Genomic DNA, 19,111 nt, shown 5'->3' on the forward strand with positions numbered 1-19,111 from the left:
CATCTTAAGGATCTTTTAGTTTCTTTTAACAATGCTGTTAGAGATGCGAGGGCTGCATATTTCACTAATCTCATTTCCAAAAGCAGAGGTAATCCTAAAGTGCTGTTCAACACTATTAGTGATATTGTTATGCCCAGTCCACCTGCCGTTCCCATCCATTCCAATGATGACTGTGAAAAGTTTTTATCATTTTTTTATTGAAAAGGTCAGATCTGTGAGAAGCTCTCTGTGTCACACAGCTGGTCCTGGCTCTGGTTCTTTTCCTGGTCCGCCTCGTCCTGTGATTTTAGACACTTTCTCGCCTGTTTCCTTCCCTGAGCTAGTCAGATTAGTTGGCACAATGAAGTCATCCTCTTGCTCCCTCGACACATTGCCAACTTCTCTGCTCAAAGATGTCTTCCAGTCCATTGGTCCCTGTGTCCTGTCAATAATGAACTCGTCTCTGCTGTCTGGTCAAGTCCCTGAGCACTTTAAGGAAGCTGTTGTACTTCCTCTCCTTAAAAAACCTGGGCTTGACCCCTCCCTCTTGAGCAGTTTTAGACCCATTTCTAACCTTCCTTTCATGTCTAAAATTTTAGAAAAGGTTGTTGCCAAACAACTTACAGCTGCTCTCGACAGTCATGGGATACTTGATCATTTTCAGTCAGGTTTTGGCAGAGCTCACTCCACTGAAACAGCCCTTCTCAGAGTCACTAATGACATCCTGATGCAGGGTGATGCAGGAAAATGCTCTGTGTTACTGTTATTAGACCTGACCGCAGCCTTTGACACTGTGGACCATTACACCCTCTTGGACAGGCTGAAAAACTGGGTTGGGGTCTCCGGATCAGCCTTAAACTGGTTTTCATCATATTTGACTGGCAGATCTTTCTCTGTTGTCTTCTCCAAGTTTAAGTCTTCCTCTGCTCCTCTCACTTCTGGTGTGCCCCAAGGCTCAGTTTTGGGACCTTTATTGTTTATTTTATATCTGCTGCCTTTACAGCATATTTTAAGTTCTTTTAATGACATTTCCTATCACTTTTATGCTGACGATATTCAGCTTTATGTGTCTTTTAAACCCCAGGATGTTTTTAAAATACAGACTTTGCAAAAGTGTCTGGATTCAGTTAAGAGCTGGATGAATCACAACTTTCTCCAACTCAATGAAGCCAAAACTGAGGTCCTAGTTTGTGCTCCTGACAGTTGTCTCCCCAAGATAATCCATGAGCTCGGCTCACTTGCTTCTTTTATCAAGCCCTCTGTCAGGAACCTGGGTGTAACTTTAGACCCGGTTTTATCCCTGGACTCCCATGTCGGGTCACTCGTTCGCTCTTGTTTTTATCATCTAAAAAACATTGCAAAATTGAGTCCAGTTGTGTCCCGTTCTGAGATGGAGATGCTCATTCACAGTTTTATATCCTCCCGTCTCGACTATTGCAACTCCATCTTCACATGTTTAAGTAAAAAATCTCTAGAACGGCTCCAGATTGTCCAGAACGCTGCTGCCAGGCTTTTAACCAATTCATCCAAGTTCTCACACATCACCCCGTTGTTAATGCAGCTGCACTGGCTCCCCATTCACTACAGAGTGCATTTTAAAATCCTGGTCTTAACATACAGAGCTCTTAATGACCAAGCACCAGTCTACATAAAAGACCTGGTGCAGCCATACACTCCCAGCAGGTCACTGAGGTCATGTGACCAGGGTCTGCTGGCTGTTAAGAGAACCCGTTTAAAGACTAAAGGAGACAGAGCCTTTGCCACGGTGGCCCCATCCCTCTGGAACTCTCTTCCTCTCAGCCTCAGATCTGTGGACTCAGTGTTTTCTTTTAAAAAGCAGCTAAAAACATATCTTTTTAAAATAGCTTTTTCTTAATTTCTTTTTAACATGTGTTTTTACTGTGTTTTACTGTTGTTTTATCGTGTTGTACTGTGAAGCACTTTGTGATTTTTATCTGGAAAGGTGCTATACAAATAAAGTTATTATTATTATTATTATTATTGTTGGCAAACCAGGCCAATGCAAACGTTTGAGGATGACGTCCGCTTCACAGCGACTGTGCAATGCTACGGAAATTCAGAGTGGTTCCTTGTTTGAAAATAAAAGCTCTCATTGAAGCTCCCCATGCATCCCAGAGTTCAGGGCCTGGAATCAGCAGCAGTCAACCCAGAGGTGAGCTCAGACGTGGTAAAGCTGACAGCAAGCTGCATGTTAGGATTCAGCTGGAAGGAGCTTTAGCTGAGCGCACGTTCATCAGCTCATGCTCAGACTTCCTCATGAAAAGGATCACATCATTCTACACAGTTCACAGGTCACCTCCAGCTGAAGAACTCTGTTTTAGAGTTGAAATTGGTGCAAGCAAATGATGTCGATGCATAAAGAGTAACACCTCTGTAACCTCTACTTCAGCAGTGAGGAGGACCTTTGGCTTAAATAAGAGATAGAAAGATGGTCCTGCTATTCTGATGGAAGTGCTAAAAGGAAGACTCTTTGAAATTATTTAAATGTTATGTATTTAAAAACAAAAAAAGGGTATTGGTAGTATGAAAGGTTTTTCATAGGGTGCCATTGATGTCTTCATAATACCGAGCAACATAATCATTCATCAGCATGTGAGCATTTTTGAGCATGTCCTGAAAACCCATGACTGTGCTTCTGTACACACAGTCGTGCTCGGCAAGAGGCTGTAGGAGATTCACAGGCTTGGCTTTTGTGATCTCTGCAGGCAGTTTCATCAGTGTAATGGAGGAGTTTCCAAGGAGGACGTGCTTCAGCAGCTTCTTCTGAAGGCTTTTCTCCACAAAGGTCAGCAAATCCCGCAGCCGGCAGCCCGCCTCACCTCGGCCCCAGTCCGACGGCTTTTTCTTCAGAAGCAGATGCATCAGCGCAGCTTTGAAGTGGAAATCTCTCAGTGCCGTACTTCCGAACCAGGTTGCATGTCTTCTGTGGAGGAAAAGTGTAATTTCAAGTGTCTGAATGTGACAGGAGTTTTCAGGGAGCTGCTCGGAGAGCTTGTGCATAAGCTGCTCCTCATAGCCGCTCAGGGAGAGTGGCCAGAAAGTATCCAGGTCACTCGAGGACCAGGGGGCGATGAAGAAATGAGCTTCTGCGTTGAATCGAACTACTGGGTTCATCCTGAAGCTGAGCTTCTTCCCAGACCGAAACCGGATGGTCAGAGCCCCCGGAGCCTCGATGTAGCAAAGGATGAGGTCAAAGTCGTACTTGTGCGAGATCAGAGCCCACGCTTGTTTGAGAGTGCTCTGGAACCACCTGGTAACTCTGGATTTTGACAGGAAATGAGTGTTCTTGGAGCACAGAGGGCCATCGCGAGCGTCAGACACTTTTTTTCTGATTGGTTTTGGTTCACAGTGGACCAGACAAACCACATCTCCATCTGCACCCGGGGCCTGACAGGGACAGCCGTTTAAGACCACTGCTTCCTCCACCAGCTTGATCTGACCACAGACCTGCATTTCTGTTGGAGGGACACCACCCTCATCATTCGAGAGCAGACACCGAAAACCGTACGGCTCAGGTGGAGCGAGGGGAATGATGATCTCCTTCACACTCACTATGTGGAAGTCCTCAACCCTCATTCTGCCATCTTCATCACAGACGCTCCTCATGGCTGTCAGCAGGTCGTTAGCAAAGCCTTCCATGAACTCCTCCTCCCTGCACGTCTTCTCAGGTGGTGCTTGAACACATTTGACATAAAACTGGTGCAGAACGCTGGCGTCTGGCAGTGGTGCTTCTGCAGCCATGCTGGTCCCAGAGAAGGCCTTGGGCTCCTCATGGTTCTTTCGAATATTTCCTCCAAGGTATTTCCAAAAGAAACAAATTGTGGAAATTATAGAGAATGCGTTCCAGATGTGTTTCAGGTACTCCGTCTCGAACTGTGCAGAAGCCCTCCCTGAACTCTTCTTGTCTGCCATCTTTGTGTGAACAGGAGAAGCTTGTGAGTGGGTCATTTCCGGTTTTGTGGGCTCCCCCTGCAGACTCTCCGGCTCCTGCAGACTCTCCGGCTCATCAGATGTTCTGTAAATCAGGAGATATTTTCTCTTTTGCTCGTCGGCAGACTGGGAGGCTTCCAGAGCCGGCTCTCCTTGTAGACGTGGGATTTCTTCTTCCAGGAGCTGCTGAGTGACAGCAGCATTCAACTCTGGCATGCTGACTTTTTCTCTGGCAACAGTACCTGACAGACTCTGATCTTCGACATTTCTGTTGGTGTAATCTTGAGTCTTCTTGTCAGATTCCGCCAGCGTTTTCTCGCTGACAGGTGCCACTGTTTGCTCTTCCTCCCTCCACTGTCTCTCCTCAGGCTTTTGCAATCCGGTAGTTAAGACTTCATCCCATTGCTGCAGTCTGGGGTCGTCCTTCGGACACACCAGGAGTCCCACAACCACCACAAACACTCGGAGCAGAGTCTCTTGCATCGTGAGGAGAGTCTGCAAAATGATCAGGTAGCAGTTCTTAGCTTCACCTCTGACATTATAAAGACGGGAGGAAAAAATTCTTTCAGTTTCAGATTTGTTTCCTTAGAGAGGAATTCATGCAGATACTAAGAAACAGAAAATGTGATGACTTTCTCATTTCACTTCTAACACAATTATATTTATGTTATCTCAAAATGCAGCAAATAAAAAAGAAAGATACGCACCTAAAAGAGAGGCTATGATAAAACGAGCTTCTGCTACCATGCATGGAGGTAAAAGGAGGAAACCACCTCTGATGTCTCTTCCTATTCTTGATATGGGTTGTGACTTACTTCCTGCACACCCAGCCCATGTGCTCTCTACTGAAACTTTCCTGTGCAACACTCAAACCAAGGTTTGCACACACTTCCGTTTAAAAGTCAGAGTCACTGAAACCGTCTCGGTAGAAATGCACCGCACAGCTACGAGTGCAGAAATGCCCAGTCATCCACACGCATGCAAGCTTTCTTCCAAAAATGAGAATGAAACAAGCCAAAGTAATGCACAAATACTTTAAAAACAAAACACACACAGTTGTGATGTCATGTTCAAACATCCGCAGCTTCAAAATACCAGAAATGACAAAAGAACAACAAGAAAGTTCTGTGAAACTGTTGTTTTGTCATCAGTGCCTGTTGAACAACATCAACTGAACAGAGTTTTGATTCATCCTGATGCAGGGGCCATCTTTGCAAATGACTAGCTTCATAATGTTTTTTTAATTGTCATGTTATTATTATTATGCATTCAAACGATCCAACTCTATGTTTGAGTTGTAAACTCTTTATTTCCCTGTATTCTTTAGTTTGAATTGATATCAAATCCACCGTTAATTGGATGTTCACATTTTCTCACATTCAAAGTAGTTTGAATTTTCAAATGACAGTGTTTGACAGTGACAGACTTCCAGGAGAATCGAACCAAACGAGCGAAATGCCATTGTAGGTACCAGATGTTCTCGGGTTGCCGGATATTCTCGGGGTCCTTCAGGGTCCTTCAAATGAGTTATATCACTAGAGGACACATCACGTGGTTCCTCATGGGAGGAGAGCACCGCCATCTTGGTGAGGTCAAGTTTTGAAGACCAAATCACTTTTATAACATTTAATAAAGAGCTCTGTTTTTGCTTTCAATCACTTCATTATATGAAAAAGAAGAATGGCTTGAAATTGCTTAGTTTTGTTCAGAAATACAAACTTCACGAGTACCCCTAACTACTTAGATTTTTTCTATGTTCCTTTATTTTATTTTACTTATGTTTTTATTTATTTGTGTGTTATGTTCATTGTTTCTTTTTCCCCCTCTATTCTTTATTTTCTATGTCAATATGTTATATTTGGCAATGGTGACTGATCTTCGAGGCAATATTGATTACATCGTTATTGTTCGTTGTTAACGTTAATGTCATTGTTAATGTATGATACCGCAAATGTATGATACCGCAATTGTCAATAAAGTTTTTTAAAAAAAAACTTAGCAACGTTAACTCATTGGTCGTGGCAACTTACAGCCAATCAAATAGTGTGACGTCATCATTGGTCGAAGGACCCCGAAGGACCCCGAGAACATTCGGCAACCCGAGAACATCCGGTACCCACACCGCCAGTCCAGGTGCACACGGAGCGCCATGACTGACAGGCTGCCATGGGAAACAGGAATATCTGTATCCTGTACAGTTTAAAGGTCAAGATAAAAACTATTATAGGTTACACAGAATTACTTTAATGGGATTTCTGCTCCTTCAAATCAAATCAAACTTTATTTAGAAAGCACATATGTTTGTAACACAAAGTGCTTTACAAAATAAAAAAAAAGCCAAAACAAAGATCTTCACAAAATCATGCAAATATGAGAAATGGCCATAGTCCCCAGACACCCTACTCCCCACATTATGAGAGATAAAGGGGAATGTAAAAATATTAGAAATGGAAATTCATGGTTTTCATTCTCCTCAAAACACACAGCTCACAGCATCTCCTGCCTTTGGTTCTCCCCTTCTCTTTGGTTCATGGAAAGTCTACACGGCACCAGAGATCAGCTGCAACAGAACAGAGATCTTTGTTCTCAACAGGACCAGAATTCACTCGTTTGGTCTGTTCAGGTGAGCGTTCACATCTGCAGAACCAGGAGGACCATCCGAAGAACCAGTTCTGGTGAGCATTAAATTAGGACCAGAACCACACTTCAACAGGATGTTCCAAAGCTTTGAAGTTTTTCCATCTGTCTGTCACAGACTGGCTGCTGCGCTCTTTTGTTGTTGACTCCGTTTCGGATTGGCTTTTATTGTCAGGTTCAGGGTGAAAGTGTTATAAAGGTCCTGTTAATCCTAAACAAGGCCACATCATAGTCCCTCCCCCTCCTTACTTTACAATAAAAAGAATGGTTCTCCTGTGGTTGGTTTCTTGGAAAAACAGAATAACTGGTGACAGGTTAAAGCTGTTTCAGAGGATAAAGATCAGTGGGAGGAGGCTCCTCTTGATGTCAGGCATGAACATTTTTCCTTAATTGCTATATTTTTAGAAGGAATGTAAGAAAATTGTAGGAGCTCTGGTTATAGTCATTTATTAACCTGATTAGAAGATGTTTTTTTTTTTTGCTCAAATAAAGACAATACATGTCACTGTATTAAAAAATGTTGTAGAGGAGTTGCTTTTGCAAAGGGAAACTTGAGCTGATCCAGCTGATGTATCCATTTACTGTTGCATGACTTTTTAAAAAGAATTTAATAATGCAATGATGGTGCATTGACATGATGGTGCAATACTAAAAATGCACATTCATGGTAGATAGAAAAAAAGTGTCCTCCAGTCTGAACGGAAACTAAAGGGTTGGTGGCCATGAATAGAAGGGTGAACTCCTGCCTTTTATTCTCATGTGGGCACATAACTGGTTTGTCGAGCTCTGTTTCATTCTCTGAGGCAGATGTCTTCAAAGCAAAACACACTAATCCCACCACGATACAGATGAAATCGTTGTGCAGATGGTTCCTACTTTCATTGATTTCTTCTTGGGAAGAAACAGGCTTCATTCACCACCATCTCTCAGGCAACAACCAAATTTTCCAACCAGAGCTAAAGAAATTTGAATAGTTTGAAATCTCCTTTGCATGTCTAGATTGTTTGAAGCCACACACGAGCAAAGCTGCACCCTCCAAATTCACATACTTTGTGACACCGGCACACACAGAAGTCAGCCTTCAAAATAAACACACTAATCTCTGACTTTGGAAACTATGTCAGCGCTTCCTAACGCTTGAGTTGATTTACCTTTGAGATATTTGCTCTGAATTCACAATCTTTTCTTACATCACACCAAATCAGGTGCCTGGGGAGGGAGGGGCATGACGACAGACGCTTGGGTCGCCCCCGGAGAGTTCCAGAAACACTTTCGTGTGACGTTTGTCCAGTACGCATAAGGCTATTCCACACAAAATGCTTTTGTACTCTAGGATTTATTCATCCTAATCTACTGGAAAAATCCTAAACAAAAAGGTGAGTCGACAGTCTGACTTCCAGGTCAAAGCTTTCATCTTTCACTGCGTTTTTCTGTCAAATAGAATTTCCTTGATTTAGAAAAAAATCTGGCTAATATTTTATTTAGTGAAGTGGCTTTTCATATTTATGCATGTGTACCTTTGTGATTGCGCAATGTCTCAATTTTAAGGAATGATCTTTGCCAGAGCATTCCAGCCAAACATTTTTTAATGTGTCAGTGGCTGCCTCAAGGCCTGGACTCCCTTCCAAAAGAGGTTTTAATCTCAAACCTGGTCAAGTAAAGGTTAATTATATATTTAGGGATTTTAGTTGTCGTTGGTTTACCATAAAAAACAGTCATTTTATGATCAAAAAACAGTTTTGTGGTATAAAAAGTAGTTTGAAACAAACTGTCATGTGAGTCACTTTGCATTAGCTTTATAACGATAGAAACGTTTATGACATGCGAGGCAAAATAAAGAAAAATACATTTTCAAACAAACTGAACCTAAACTTGTAGGTGACAGACTGCAGAAACTGCGACATGTCTTAGTCTAACAAAACCACTGACTTTAAAAACAGTGACCAACGGGGAACATGGGGCTGAACCAGGACAGCGATGAGGTTTTTGCGATTCATGCAGTGGAACTGAGTGAAGGAACATGAAGCAGGTGCTGCGACTGGTAACCTGAAGCCACCGTGAACACGAACCAGCTGAAACCTCTTGAGACTTTTTTTTTTTCAGCTCATTTTTGACCCTTTTAACTTATCTTATATTTTATGTATCAACCAGCGGAAAACTGAAGGCAGACTGGAGCCAGGAAGGAAAGTCTGTTCTTGTACATCTCCCCCCACCTTTTAGCCCTGGATGAAGGCTCAGAGGTGGCAGTGACAACCAAGGGAGGAATCACTTACAAAAACGGAAACTTGTCTTCGTGTAAGGAAACGTCTGCTGGATTAGAGTCCGGTTTATGGGTTTTCTTCTCTTCTTTCCTTCAGCCTGAAGTCAGACACTGCGACAGTTTTTCATTTAAACTTTACTGTTGTGGAGCACTTTAACAGCTAGCTGTGAGTTGGTTTGTGTGCCACTGTCTACTTAAGTACCACTCCCATCATCTTTTGATTTTCTGTATAAGTGTTCCTAGTGAATGAATAAGGATAAATAGACCCCCCCCCCCCCCCCCCCCCCCCAATTCAGCTTTGTTCACTTTAGACACGAAGGGATCATTGGTGAAGCAACCACCAATGTTAATGCACCCCGTCTTAGTACACACACCACAGACTTAACATCAAGATACGCAAGTACACTCACGCCGGCGTGTTGGTGGCGTCGTGGGGGCCCCTGCGTCCATGACCTTGCGGCTCTTTTCCACGCAGAGAGGGAGTCTACAACATCTGAGCGGGTGGGACGTATCCCCCGGGAAGAGATTGGGGCCCCTTATTTGGGCATACCAGGGCACCCCAATTTTTTCATTGTTGCTCGCAGCAACTGGAGCCTGGTCCTCAGGCTCACCATCCCCTGGCCCTGTCTGGGTGCCGGGTCTCCTGCCTTTGCTGGAGCATTCAGTTTGATCAAGGTGCACTATAAGAAGCAGGGATTCATTCAACCCACCTGCTTATTCACTTTTGCACAAATATGGGCATGGGTATTGTTTTTACACCCCTCTTCAAGAATATTGGTAATGCAAATCTTGTGTGTAGCTGTCTGTCTGTCTGTATAAGTCTAGTGAGATAAATCGTCCATCATGAAGGTATGACTATACTTCCAAACTGTAAACAGTTGTTGTTGTTTATGTGTGAACTAAGTCATGCAATTTACTCATGACATTCTTATGTTTTGCCTTTTATTATCGACTGCCCCCCCCTTCTCTCTTCTTTCTTTCCATCTGGTCCAACAAGGACTGCATAAAAAATATAATTATCATAGACAAAGCTTAGCCTCAAACACAAAAGGGTTTAATACAAATATACACTGTTTGAAGATCCATAAACCCCTATTATAACAGATAAAATTTGTCCAAGACATGAGGCCTTCAGCTCTGATCTGCTTGCTTAGCTGTTGGACAGGGCAAGTTAAAAAAAAGTGTTCCCAGTGGTCCTTTCATTATGATTATGCCATTTTAGGCTAAATAAAAAAACCTGCGTCGTATAGGAACATAGTTTCTGTAGAGCGACAGTAGTTAGGTAGAAATTCTCCTCTGAGTTGTGCAGAGTAAGTCTGCCACTGCTTTTCATCATCCATAAGTATACATTCTCTCCCACAAACTTACAAACCTTCACACCCCCGACCTAACATTACCGGTGCAACAAAAACGTAGATAAGCGATATGTAATATGGAGCAAAATGGAGCTAGCCAGCTGTGCAGTTTTAATCCTGATAACAGTTCAGATGAGATCTCAGTGTCTGCAAGTGGATGCATCAGAATGTAAGGGAGTTTGTGGTTTGCCATTGTAAGTTCTACATCAGACCTACACGCTTTTCCTTCCTCCCTATATAAAACACCAACTCTGAAGGCAGCCTGATACTGCCACCTCCATGCTTTAAAGTAGTGATGGTGCTCCGACACTTGAAAGCTTCTAAATTTCCAATCCAAATGGTAAATGGCGTATACTTATATAGCGCCTTTCTTCCTACAAGGACAAAGCGCTTTACAGTCACGGACCCATTCACCCAGTCACACACACATTCACACACACATTCACACACTGGTGGCGGCTACGCTGCCAAAGACAGGCGCCCGCCCACCACCAGAAGCAAGGTGGGGTTCAGTGTCTTGCCCAAGAACACTTCGACTCATGGGCGTGCAAGGCGGGAATCGAACCTGCAATCTTACGATCAAATGGTTTATTATAACCAAAGAATTCCAGTTTTAGTTTCTGGAAATGTGCTCTTTGAGTTCTTTTTAAAAATCCTTCCTCTGAAGGTTTCAGCAGCATCTTCTCAGGGTCATTCATTGGTGTTCATTCACAACCTTACCATCTCAGTTTGTTCATCTAGTGTGTTTTCATTCTTTGTGTTGTTTAATAGAAGAGCTGGAGACCTTCATATATCTGTAAAATCCTACCTTAGGATGGGTCAGATTAGTGAAGGCTCACAGGTGTTCTAGTTGATGATGTTTGTCTCTCCCCCACAGTTTTAACTGCTCCTGAACCAAAGGTCCACCACATCTCACAAGATGGATAAGTTTCGAATGATGTTCCAGTTCCTCCAGTCCAATCAGGAGTCCTTCATGAATGGGATCTGTGGAATCATGGCGCTAGCAAGCGCACAGATGTACTCTTCCTTTGAGTTCAGCTGTCCCTGTATGCCGGAGTACAACTACACGTATGGGATTGGACTTCTGATCATCCCTCCCATCTGGTTCTTCTTGTTGGGTTTCGTGTTGAACAATAATGTGTCGGTGCTCGCAGAGGAGTGGAAGAGGCCAACGGGGAGGCGGACGAAGGACCCGTCTGTGCTTCGCTACATGCTGTGTTCTATCACACAGAGATCTCTAATTGCTCCTGCGGTCTGGGTGTCTGTCACTCTCATGGATGGGAAGAGCTTCCTCTGTGCCTTCAGTATCAACCTGGACATTGAAAAGTTTGGGAACGCTAGTCTGGTGATAGGAATGACAGAGACAGAGAAGCTGAAGTTCCTGGCCAGGATTCCATGTAAAGACCTGTTTGAAGATAATGAAGTGAGAGTGGCAGCAACAAGATACATCAAGTGTATTTCACAGGTACGCTCCAGTTTTTATCCAGGATTGTTGTGAAGGTTTTTCCTTTAAAGCTCCTGAGCATTTTAAACAACACCAGTCTTTGCAAACATCTGCAAGCAGAGGTTTTGAAGGTTAGGAACCTTTTTTATTTTATTTGACTAGTATCTCCAATTCTAGGACATACTTTTGTTTTCTAGAATAACTAGTTATTTTTCAAACAGAGACTATTGTACACCCAGTTTGAGATTACAAGTCCAATTCCTCCATTCCATGACAGGTTTGTGCAAAACCTTAGTGAAATTCCAGAAACGTCAAAGAAACACAATTTCAAAAACATGGCCACAGATGTGAACAATACTTTGATTCACAGCAGATACATTCACATTTCTACCACGGCACGAGCGCTCATCATCATCCATCAAAGGAGATGTCAGTGTCTTATTCATGCATGATAAAAGGATTTTGGGAAATGGTGGCTGGTGATTTTACAGAGGAGCTGTGGATCCAACAATTCTTCATAACACGCTCAACTTTGGATGAGCTGTGTGAGGCTGTGGGACCTCTTGTGGCGCCCGCTGTGCATTGACCAAGGCAGTCAGTTCCTACTAAGAAGCACATTGCCATCACTATGTGCTTCAAATGAAAACACTATTATTTCTTTTTTATTAAAAAAGAGTGTTTCCATTGCAGTTTTGTGAAACATTTTAATTTTGATATGCTCCAAAAACCACGTCTAATTTCATAGTCAAGGAAAACACAGCTAATGACAGTTTTTTACTTCTTCTTAAATTGTTAGACAATTGTGGGTTTAAAGTCCCCCTATGACAATTTTTTTAAATAAAAACATTCCAAGTGGTGTTTCAATTATGATTATGGAGTTTTTAAACAAAATCCCACAACCTAAATGTCTCAAAGTCATAGAAGTGGCTGGGGCGAGGGAAGTCTGGGCATCTTTGCTTAGACTGCTAACACGAAGACTACGAACACGAAACTATGAGACTCCAGCTGCTCTGCTCAGAGACAAGGTTCGCTTGTGTGGAGCAGCAGGTTCATTCTAACAGCCACAGATCTTTTTACAAAGTGGGTTGTGGCAAAATTTCTCTGTAAACACTACAATGATTTATGTCAGATGCAACTTATGAAGGAAAAGTTTAGATTACAAAAGGGAACGTGAAATGAAAATGTGTAGAGCCCGAGCAGATCTCCACGCTACGTAGTTTGTCCAAGTGTGGTTACCGTAGTGTTACGTTATCCTCAGTCGAAAAGACCCCGAACAGTTATTGCAGGCCAAATGGTTATGGTACCTACACCAACACATGCAGATTGTTGAATTAATCTGCCCAGCAAATAAAATGAGATGCCAGAAGGAAATTGAATATCCCACATAATTTTCCAGAGATGTGTGGCCAGTGCTGAACTTTTTTCTTGGTCGCCCAGAAGGATTAAGTTTAGGATTACAGGTTAGGGTTGAGCTGCGTTCACAATGAATGAAATTCACATGGCTGAGGCAGCCAGTTTCAATGTTAAGTCGATGGTACAGATGCGATCTGAGGTCCCGTGGTGCGATTTGAGCAGCGGGTGCAGCGCAAAGGTCTGGTAGCAGCGCGATTTCAGCGGCATAATTTGGTACCCGTCTGAACCCGTCCTGGCTACTGTTGGACCATCGTGACATCACAAAAGCATTCACACCCGGCGTCTTTGCGACAGTTCGATTGACAGTGATTTGAAAGGAGAAATGCTCAGAAAGGCAAATGAAACCATTTCTTATTAGGTGTTCTCTTTCCCAAGCAAAATGACACAAGTATGTCAAAAACTCAAAAACAGGATTTTCATCAGAGGGAGACTTTAAAAAAAAATTGTGAGCTACTCTCTGTTTTTTTTTCATTTTAAAACCCTAAAGTAAGTCTGCACAGAGAAAAAATATTTTTTCTTATTCCATTACACTTGCAAGCCTTAACCTACCACTTCCCCGTCAATGTTTTCATCTGTTTTCCTGCTTAAAGAGTAAATGAAATCCAAGAGGAACATTACTGGAGCTTCCATCTCAATTCAGTGTTGCCATGGTGAATGTTTACTCTCACCTCCAGATGACAAAAGCTTTTCCCATTCCAAGCAGAGCAAGAAGTGCGAAAAGCCAGTGGCTGACATGCGAAGAGGGCAGTCAAACATAATCCAGATCTTTATTGTTATTTACTAATCCTAATCTCAGATTACAGTCTGAGTTTTTTTTAAAGGGTAACTTTGCAGATGTTTTAAATATAAAAGATGGCTTGAAGTTCCAGACTTATGTTAATACTGGACATTTCATTTGAATGAAATGACTGTCGGAACCAGAGCAAAGAAAACATCAATAAGCGAATAAAAGGTTTTCAATTTATAAGAATTAGGACAGAATCCTCAAACAAATTTGGTTAAAAAAATGAAATTAACTTTGGCCATGGAACACGTGAACCTAAAGCTCCAAATACCTTTTTGGAGGCTTTGTGAGAAGTCAGCAAAAAATGGAAATAGCAGATCAGGAATCTGTTTTTTTCCCCCTTTCTCTGGTGTCCAGACAATCACAGAAAAAAACAAACAGTTTTTGAAAGACATCCCCACAAAAGCCTTTGGGCTGTGAAAAACTGGCTTCCAACTGGTAGAGGACAGCAAGAAACATCTGCAAACTTTAAAGAGCAAAAGAAGAAAAAACTGAACAGACAGCATTAGTGAGACTTTAGAAAGTAAAAGTTCAAAGGAAGAGTTTCAAACCTGTAATCTGAAGTTCAGACCACAGACCCAAAACCCAATTTGCACCTGTCAAGTCCTGTTTTCAGCAGCCATACACCTGCAGGTGGAGGTTAACATCCAGAAGTCTCTCTGAGCCCACATTTTTAGGCTGGGGGGGGGATAAGAATCATAAATTATCTTTAAATTTTAGATGGAGGCTGTAGATAGAAAAGTTGCCAAGATAAAAATTTGACTCAAATTTTTTTCTTAAATTGTAAATAAATTAAAAGTCAAAGAGAATTTTTCAAAGCTGAGTACAAGTAAAAAAGCTAAATGTCTGCTGCTTTGTCAGAGGCCTAAATGATCTTTGGATCAGAAAGTGTGATAAAGTTCTTTGCCAACAAAAACAGCTTTTTAAGTGTATTTGAAGTTTTCCCCATTTATTTTCAACAAGTAGAACAGTCTAAAGTTTCAAAAAAGGTTAAAGTGAGCATCCTCAAACTATCAGGCAGGAATCTCCTGAAGAAGCTGAAAGTTTTCATACCAGAAACAGCAGGAAGCATGAGTTTAAAAACCCACAGGAGAGGATCTGTGAACGTTGAAATGCCTCCGAGGTCCAAACCTGTCTGGGCCTGAGTGCATCAACACATGTTCCTGTGGCAACCAGGTAGATATGCCAAGAACGCACCTGTGTTACTACAGAGAATTTTGGATTTTACTCTCATGCTCAGACTCGTAAATCTTTGGTTGTGTGTTGCAGCCTCAGGCAAGAAAAAGAAAATAAGCAAAACCTCCATGGAGGGAAGCGAGTGTGAGGCTGCAGCTGAAGCGAAAGATTTGAACGCAATGGAAAGGAAACTGAACTCAAAACATGACAGAACAAAAGAGAACCAGAGCACAAAAGCAAAGAAACTAAAACTGTAACACACACCCCTTCTATTGAAAGTGGCTTGGGAGAATCTGTCAATCAAACGTTCGAGGTGAGGGACAGTGGGTACCACATGCTTTTACTGAGGCATCTGATTGGTCCAAGTACAACTTCAATAACTTACGATAAAGAAAAAATGTTGTGAAAAAATATTAGGATTAGCAAGAAGATGTTAAAAAAGGTATCAGAGCAAGAATGGTGATTTTGAACACTGAGTGACAGCTGTTTATCACTGTAAGTGACTGGATAGAAACTATTTAAACTAAACTTGGATTACCTGGAGCCAAAAACAGGAATCTTATGTTCTGTGGGTGTAAACAGCAGACAGCATTGAGGAGTCCATGCCACGAGTGAAACTGTTAGCAGTTAAATGGGAATTGTAAGTCTGTGTCCCATGTCCCTAGAGTCATAAAGGAGTGTGATTCTTCTAAAAAAAAAAAAAAGGTCTGAGGGAAACATGTTTTATGTCTGTGTTCTGCCTCTTCTGAGCGTTTTAATCACACTGCTGCTTTTCCTGCTTTGAATCTAACTTGTGTGTTCTTTCCAGGCATGTGGGTGGATGTTTCTGCTCATGATGACCTTTACCGCTTTTCTGATCCGAGCCATCCGACCGTGCTTCACCCAGGCTGCCTTTCTAAAAACCAAATACTGGTCTCACTACATTGACATCGAGCGCAAGATGTTTGATGAGACCTGCAAGGAGCACGCCAAGAGCTTTGCTAAAGTCTGCATCCACCAGTACTTTGAGAACATCAGTGGAGAGATGCAGAACTTCCACCGCCACCAGAGCAAGGACACCAGCGACGCTGAAGAAGAGGAGAAGCAGAGAAGTGATGAAGACAAGCTGTTGGGAATCAAGGCCCAGGAGGACATGAACAAGGTTCTGTGGAACTGGCACACTTGCAAACCTGCTCTGGCCCTGAGAAAAGACCACTTGGATACTGAAAGCAATGGCAAACTAAACGGGACAATGAACGGAGCTGTAAATGGTTTTGCACAGGGACACACCCACGATGTGGCAAAGAAAGAGTGGGCGGTGTATTACAGCAAGGTCTAGATAGTTCACAGGAAAACAGTCAAGACTGGAAACTCAGCTTTCAGGCAGTTACGAATGTCTTTCAGCAATGGTTCTGTTTCAGGTATGACCTTACCGGAGCTTCAGAAGTTGTGTGCAGCACTATAGTTTTTACAGTTTAGATAATGTCTGATTTCAATGCACAGACATGTTTAGGAAGAAATAGTAAAAGTGTCATATTTGTGTGAAATGAAGGCCGCAGAGGGTAGCTTTTTGTCTTGTCAATGTCAGGTGTTTTTTTTAAAGCGTTTTATGTTAGTTCTCATCTCACAAAGACTTTCAGTCTGTAAAGTGTTGAAGATATTTACAATGTGTTTAAAACATATCCTAGAGTTTTAAAATTGACCGTTTTTACATTAAACTGAATCATCTGCCGTTTTGTACAAGTTCATAAGAAGCGGATCACTTCATCCAAAATCGATTCATCTTTCAATGACCAAAGAGGTTTTTTGATTGTGAGACGTCTAATGAGAGATGTCTTTGGAAGAAAAGATTTTGGTGCAGAAGCAGACATTTACTCCTCAGATCTTAAGCACGGCAGTGGGCATGTCATGGTGTGGGGATGCCTCTGTGATGGGTTGCAATGTAGTTTTACAAGAACATATCAGGCGGTTTAAGGGCGAACTTCATTTAATTTGATATCAAACCTTACATTTTTTTGTGTTGATGTAAAGAATCTAGTGGGCCAACTGCCGCTCTTCCACTCTTCAGTCAGCACTGCTTGGCTTTTAGAAGACATTTGTATAAGCTGCAAATGCTAAATGAAGGTGCCACCACCTTGCCTGTCATCTATCAGGTAAACGCGTATTTTCAAAAGCAGTCTTTCAGCTTCCAGCTCTGTTTCCATTTGCGCCCATGTTCTGTTTGTGACGGAGTAACTTGACATAAGTACAGCCCTGATTCTTTGGATACTGGACAAAGTTCACGAGTAAAAATGGATAACTGCTTGAAGACAAAGTGAGGTCATCTGTCTGAAAGATAAACTCAGAGTGGACCTTTGAACGGGATAATGATCCTCTGCAAGCCAGCAAATCTGCCAGGATCTGCTTCACACAGACGATATGTAAATCTAAACACATTTCAGTGTATCAACCATGAAACTCACATCGGCAAAGCTCTAAAACGAAACAGATCTGTTTTTGTGTTAACTCAAGGCACTTGTCAGAGAGGGTCTCTTTCAAATGTGTTCAGGTTTCATTCCTTCCAGTTGTGTTTTATTCCTGTTTGACTGTGGTTGCATTGATCATCAGATGGTATAAGGTTGTTCCATCAGGACGACCTGCTGTCATTTTCAGCTCTCTAGAATTCTCCCATCAAATGAAGTCACCACGGCAACAGCTAAAAATGCTATTCCTTTGGATGAAAACGTGTTTGAAAAATTAAATTAGGAAAATGAATCAATGCTACACCCATAGTTCACAGAGAAATGGGAAAAAGGACGTTTCATCTTTGTGAACTCCGGGCGTGGCCATCTTCCTGACATCATTGCTTTTCTTCAGAAGTCAAGCCTGAATCCAATTCACAGTTCGTTTGTGGCTGGATGATGGATTATGTCTTGACAGATATTTTTAACAATTGTCATAAAACACAAATTATTAATTCTGAAAAAAATGATTAAAAATTACAGTAGTTTCTTATTGAATACCATAAATCTAGTTCTGCCAAAATTGTTCTGCCTTTCAACCTTGAAGGCCGTGTAAAAGGCTATGAGAAAAAAAGGGAAATTGAAAAAAGTTTAAACATGCCTTAGGTTCATTTTGGAACATTTGTCTTCATGACTTTAACAATCTCATAGTCTATTTTGTGCCTACAAGAACCAGGAAGTTGCAGTGGTCTCCATGTGAATTTGCACAGTTGACATAATAATGTACTCTTTCATGTTTTGTTCTCACTGCACTAATCTGAGAGCAGGAAACAGCCGCTTTGAAAGCAGGACAAAGGCTACCTACCTGAGAAATGAACAGACCTAAGAGTCTGAGATCCTCTCGTGTGGAGAGACCCTTAGGTCTCCTCTTGAGGTTTTGGCGTGATAAGTTGGCTTATGATGATTTTAGAAAACATAGGTAGAAATCCCAAATTATTCAGTGTGGTCAAACAAATTTAATCCTAATGCATCTGTCTCATTCAGAGATTAAATGTCCATTTGAACTCAAAATTTCTGGGCTTCAGGGGGTGTTGGGGATGACAGGGCACCAAATGGTAAAATATGGGGAAGGCCATTAGGAGCAGCTTGAGGTTTCGGTCTCTTTCCACTCGTGAGCAGCCAAATGAGGACAGCAGAAGATTATCCAAAAAACTAACATCTAATTTAAAAAAAAAAAGAAAACAGAAAATCAAAAACATTTGGGCCTAAATAGAAGTCAACAAAGTCATGCGAGGAAATTAACTAACCTTTAACTTAACCATTTGAACAGACAAACTAACAGAAAATAGCTAATCTGAAAATCAAACACAACAAAGAACAAATAGATTCTGATCGGACCATTTTACAAACACTCAAACCATTTCACAAAAGCTTATGGGAGCTGGTCTTTCATTGGACAAAGGAAGACCGAAACAAAAATAATTAACATGAATGCACGACTGCTAAATAGTCATAAATAATAATATAATCAAAATAATCATGTTCATTTCCCTGCTCTGTGAACTGGGAGGATGCCTCCAATTTGTTTCTAGAAAGGCCCTCTTTCTTCGCTCTTCCTCCCATGAGGCTCCACAAGCAGATCCCACCAAGGCTGCAACAACCAGCAACTCGCCCAGCCTTTGGTTAATCATC

General features: G+C 41.9%; 2 protein-coding genes across 6 annotated transcripts; one reads left to right on the forward strand and one right to left on the reverse strand.

The window, feature by feature from the left end:
- Nucleotides 1-2,479: 2,479 nt before the first annotated feature.
- Nucleotides 2,480-4,413, reverse strand: LOC101155331 (inositol 1,4,5-trisphosphate receptor-interacting protein). Its single transcript, XM_004066244.5, has one exon. The coding sequence runs from the start codon at nt 4,411-4,413 to the stop codon at nt 2,536-2,538; it is 1,878 nt and encodes a 625-aa protein (XP_004066292.2). The 3' UTR covers nt 2,480-2,535.
- On the forward strand, nt 4,299-16,710 carry calhm1b (calcium homeostasis modulator 1b). 5 transcript variants are annotated; one of them, XM_078949909.1, is made up of 6 exons: nt 4,299-4,440; nt 6,417-6,605; nt 7,773-7,943; nt 8,719-8,862; nt 11,060-11,647; nt 15,808-16,710. In XM_078949909.1, exons 5-6 carry the CDS (start codon nt 11,102-11,104, stop codon nt 16,315-16,317), a joined length of 1,056 nt encoding a protein of 351 aa, XP_078806035.1. In that variant the 5' UTR covers nt 4,299-4,440; nt 6,417-6,605; nt 7,773-7,943; nt 8,719-8,862; nt 11,060-11,101; the 3' UTR covers nt 16,318-16,710. The 5 variants fall into 5 exon arrangements, with proteins under 5 accessions (XP_078806035.1, XP_078806041.1, XP_078806045.1 ...); XM_078949915.1 differs by having other exon boundaries at nt 4,301-4,440; nt 6,417-6,553; XM_078949919.1 differs by having other exon boundaries at nt 4,301-4,440; nt 6,417-7,943.
- The last annotated feature ends 2,401 nt before the right edge of the window (nt 16,711-19,111 follow it).

This window comes from Oryzias latipes, chromosome 1 (assembly GCF_053564925.1).
Source record: "Oryzias latipes strain Hd-rR chromosome 1, Olatipes_Hd-rR_3.1".
Lineage (NCBI taxonomy): Eukaryota > Metazoa > Chordata > Actinopteri > Beloniformes > Adrianichthyidae > Oryzias > Oryzias latipes.

Coding starts and splice junctions, on each gene's coding strand:
- LOC101155331 (XM_004066244.5), bottom strand. CDS start 4,413: ATGCAAGAGACTCTGCTCCGAGTGTTTGTGGTGGTTGTGGGACTCCTG.
- calhm1b (XM_078949909.1), top strand. CDS start 11,102: ATGGATAAGTTTCGAATGATGTTCCAGTTCCTCCAGTCCAATCAGGAG. Junction 11,648..15,807: donor ACATCAAGTGTATTTCACAG/GTACGCTCCAGT, acceptor TGTTCTTTCCAG/GCATGTGGGTGGATGTTTCT.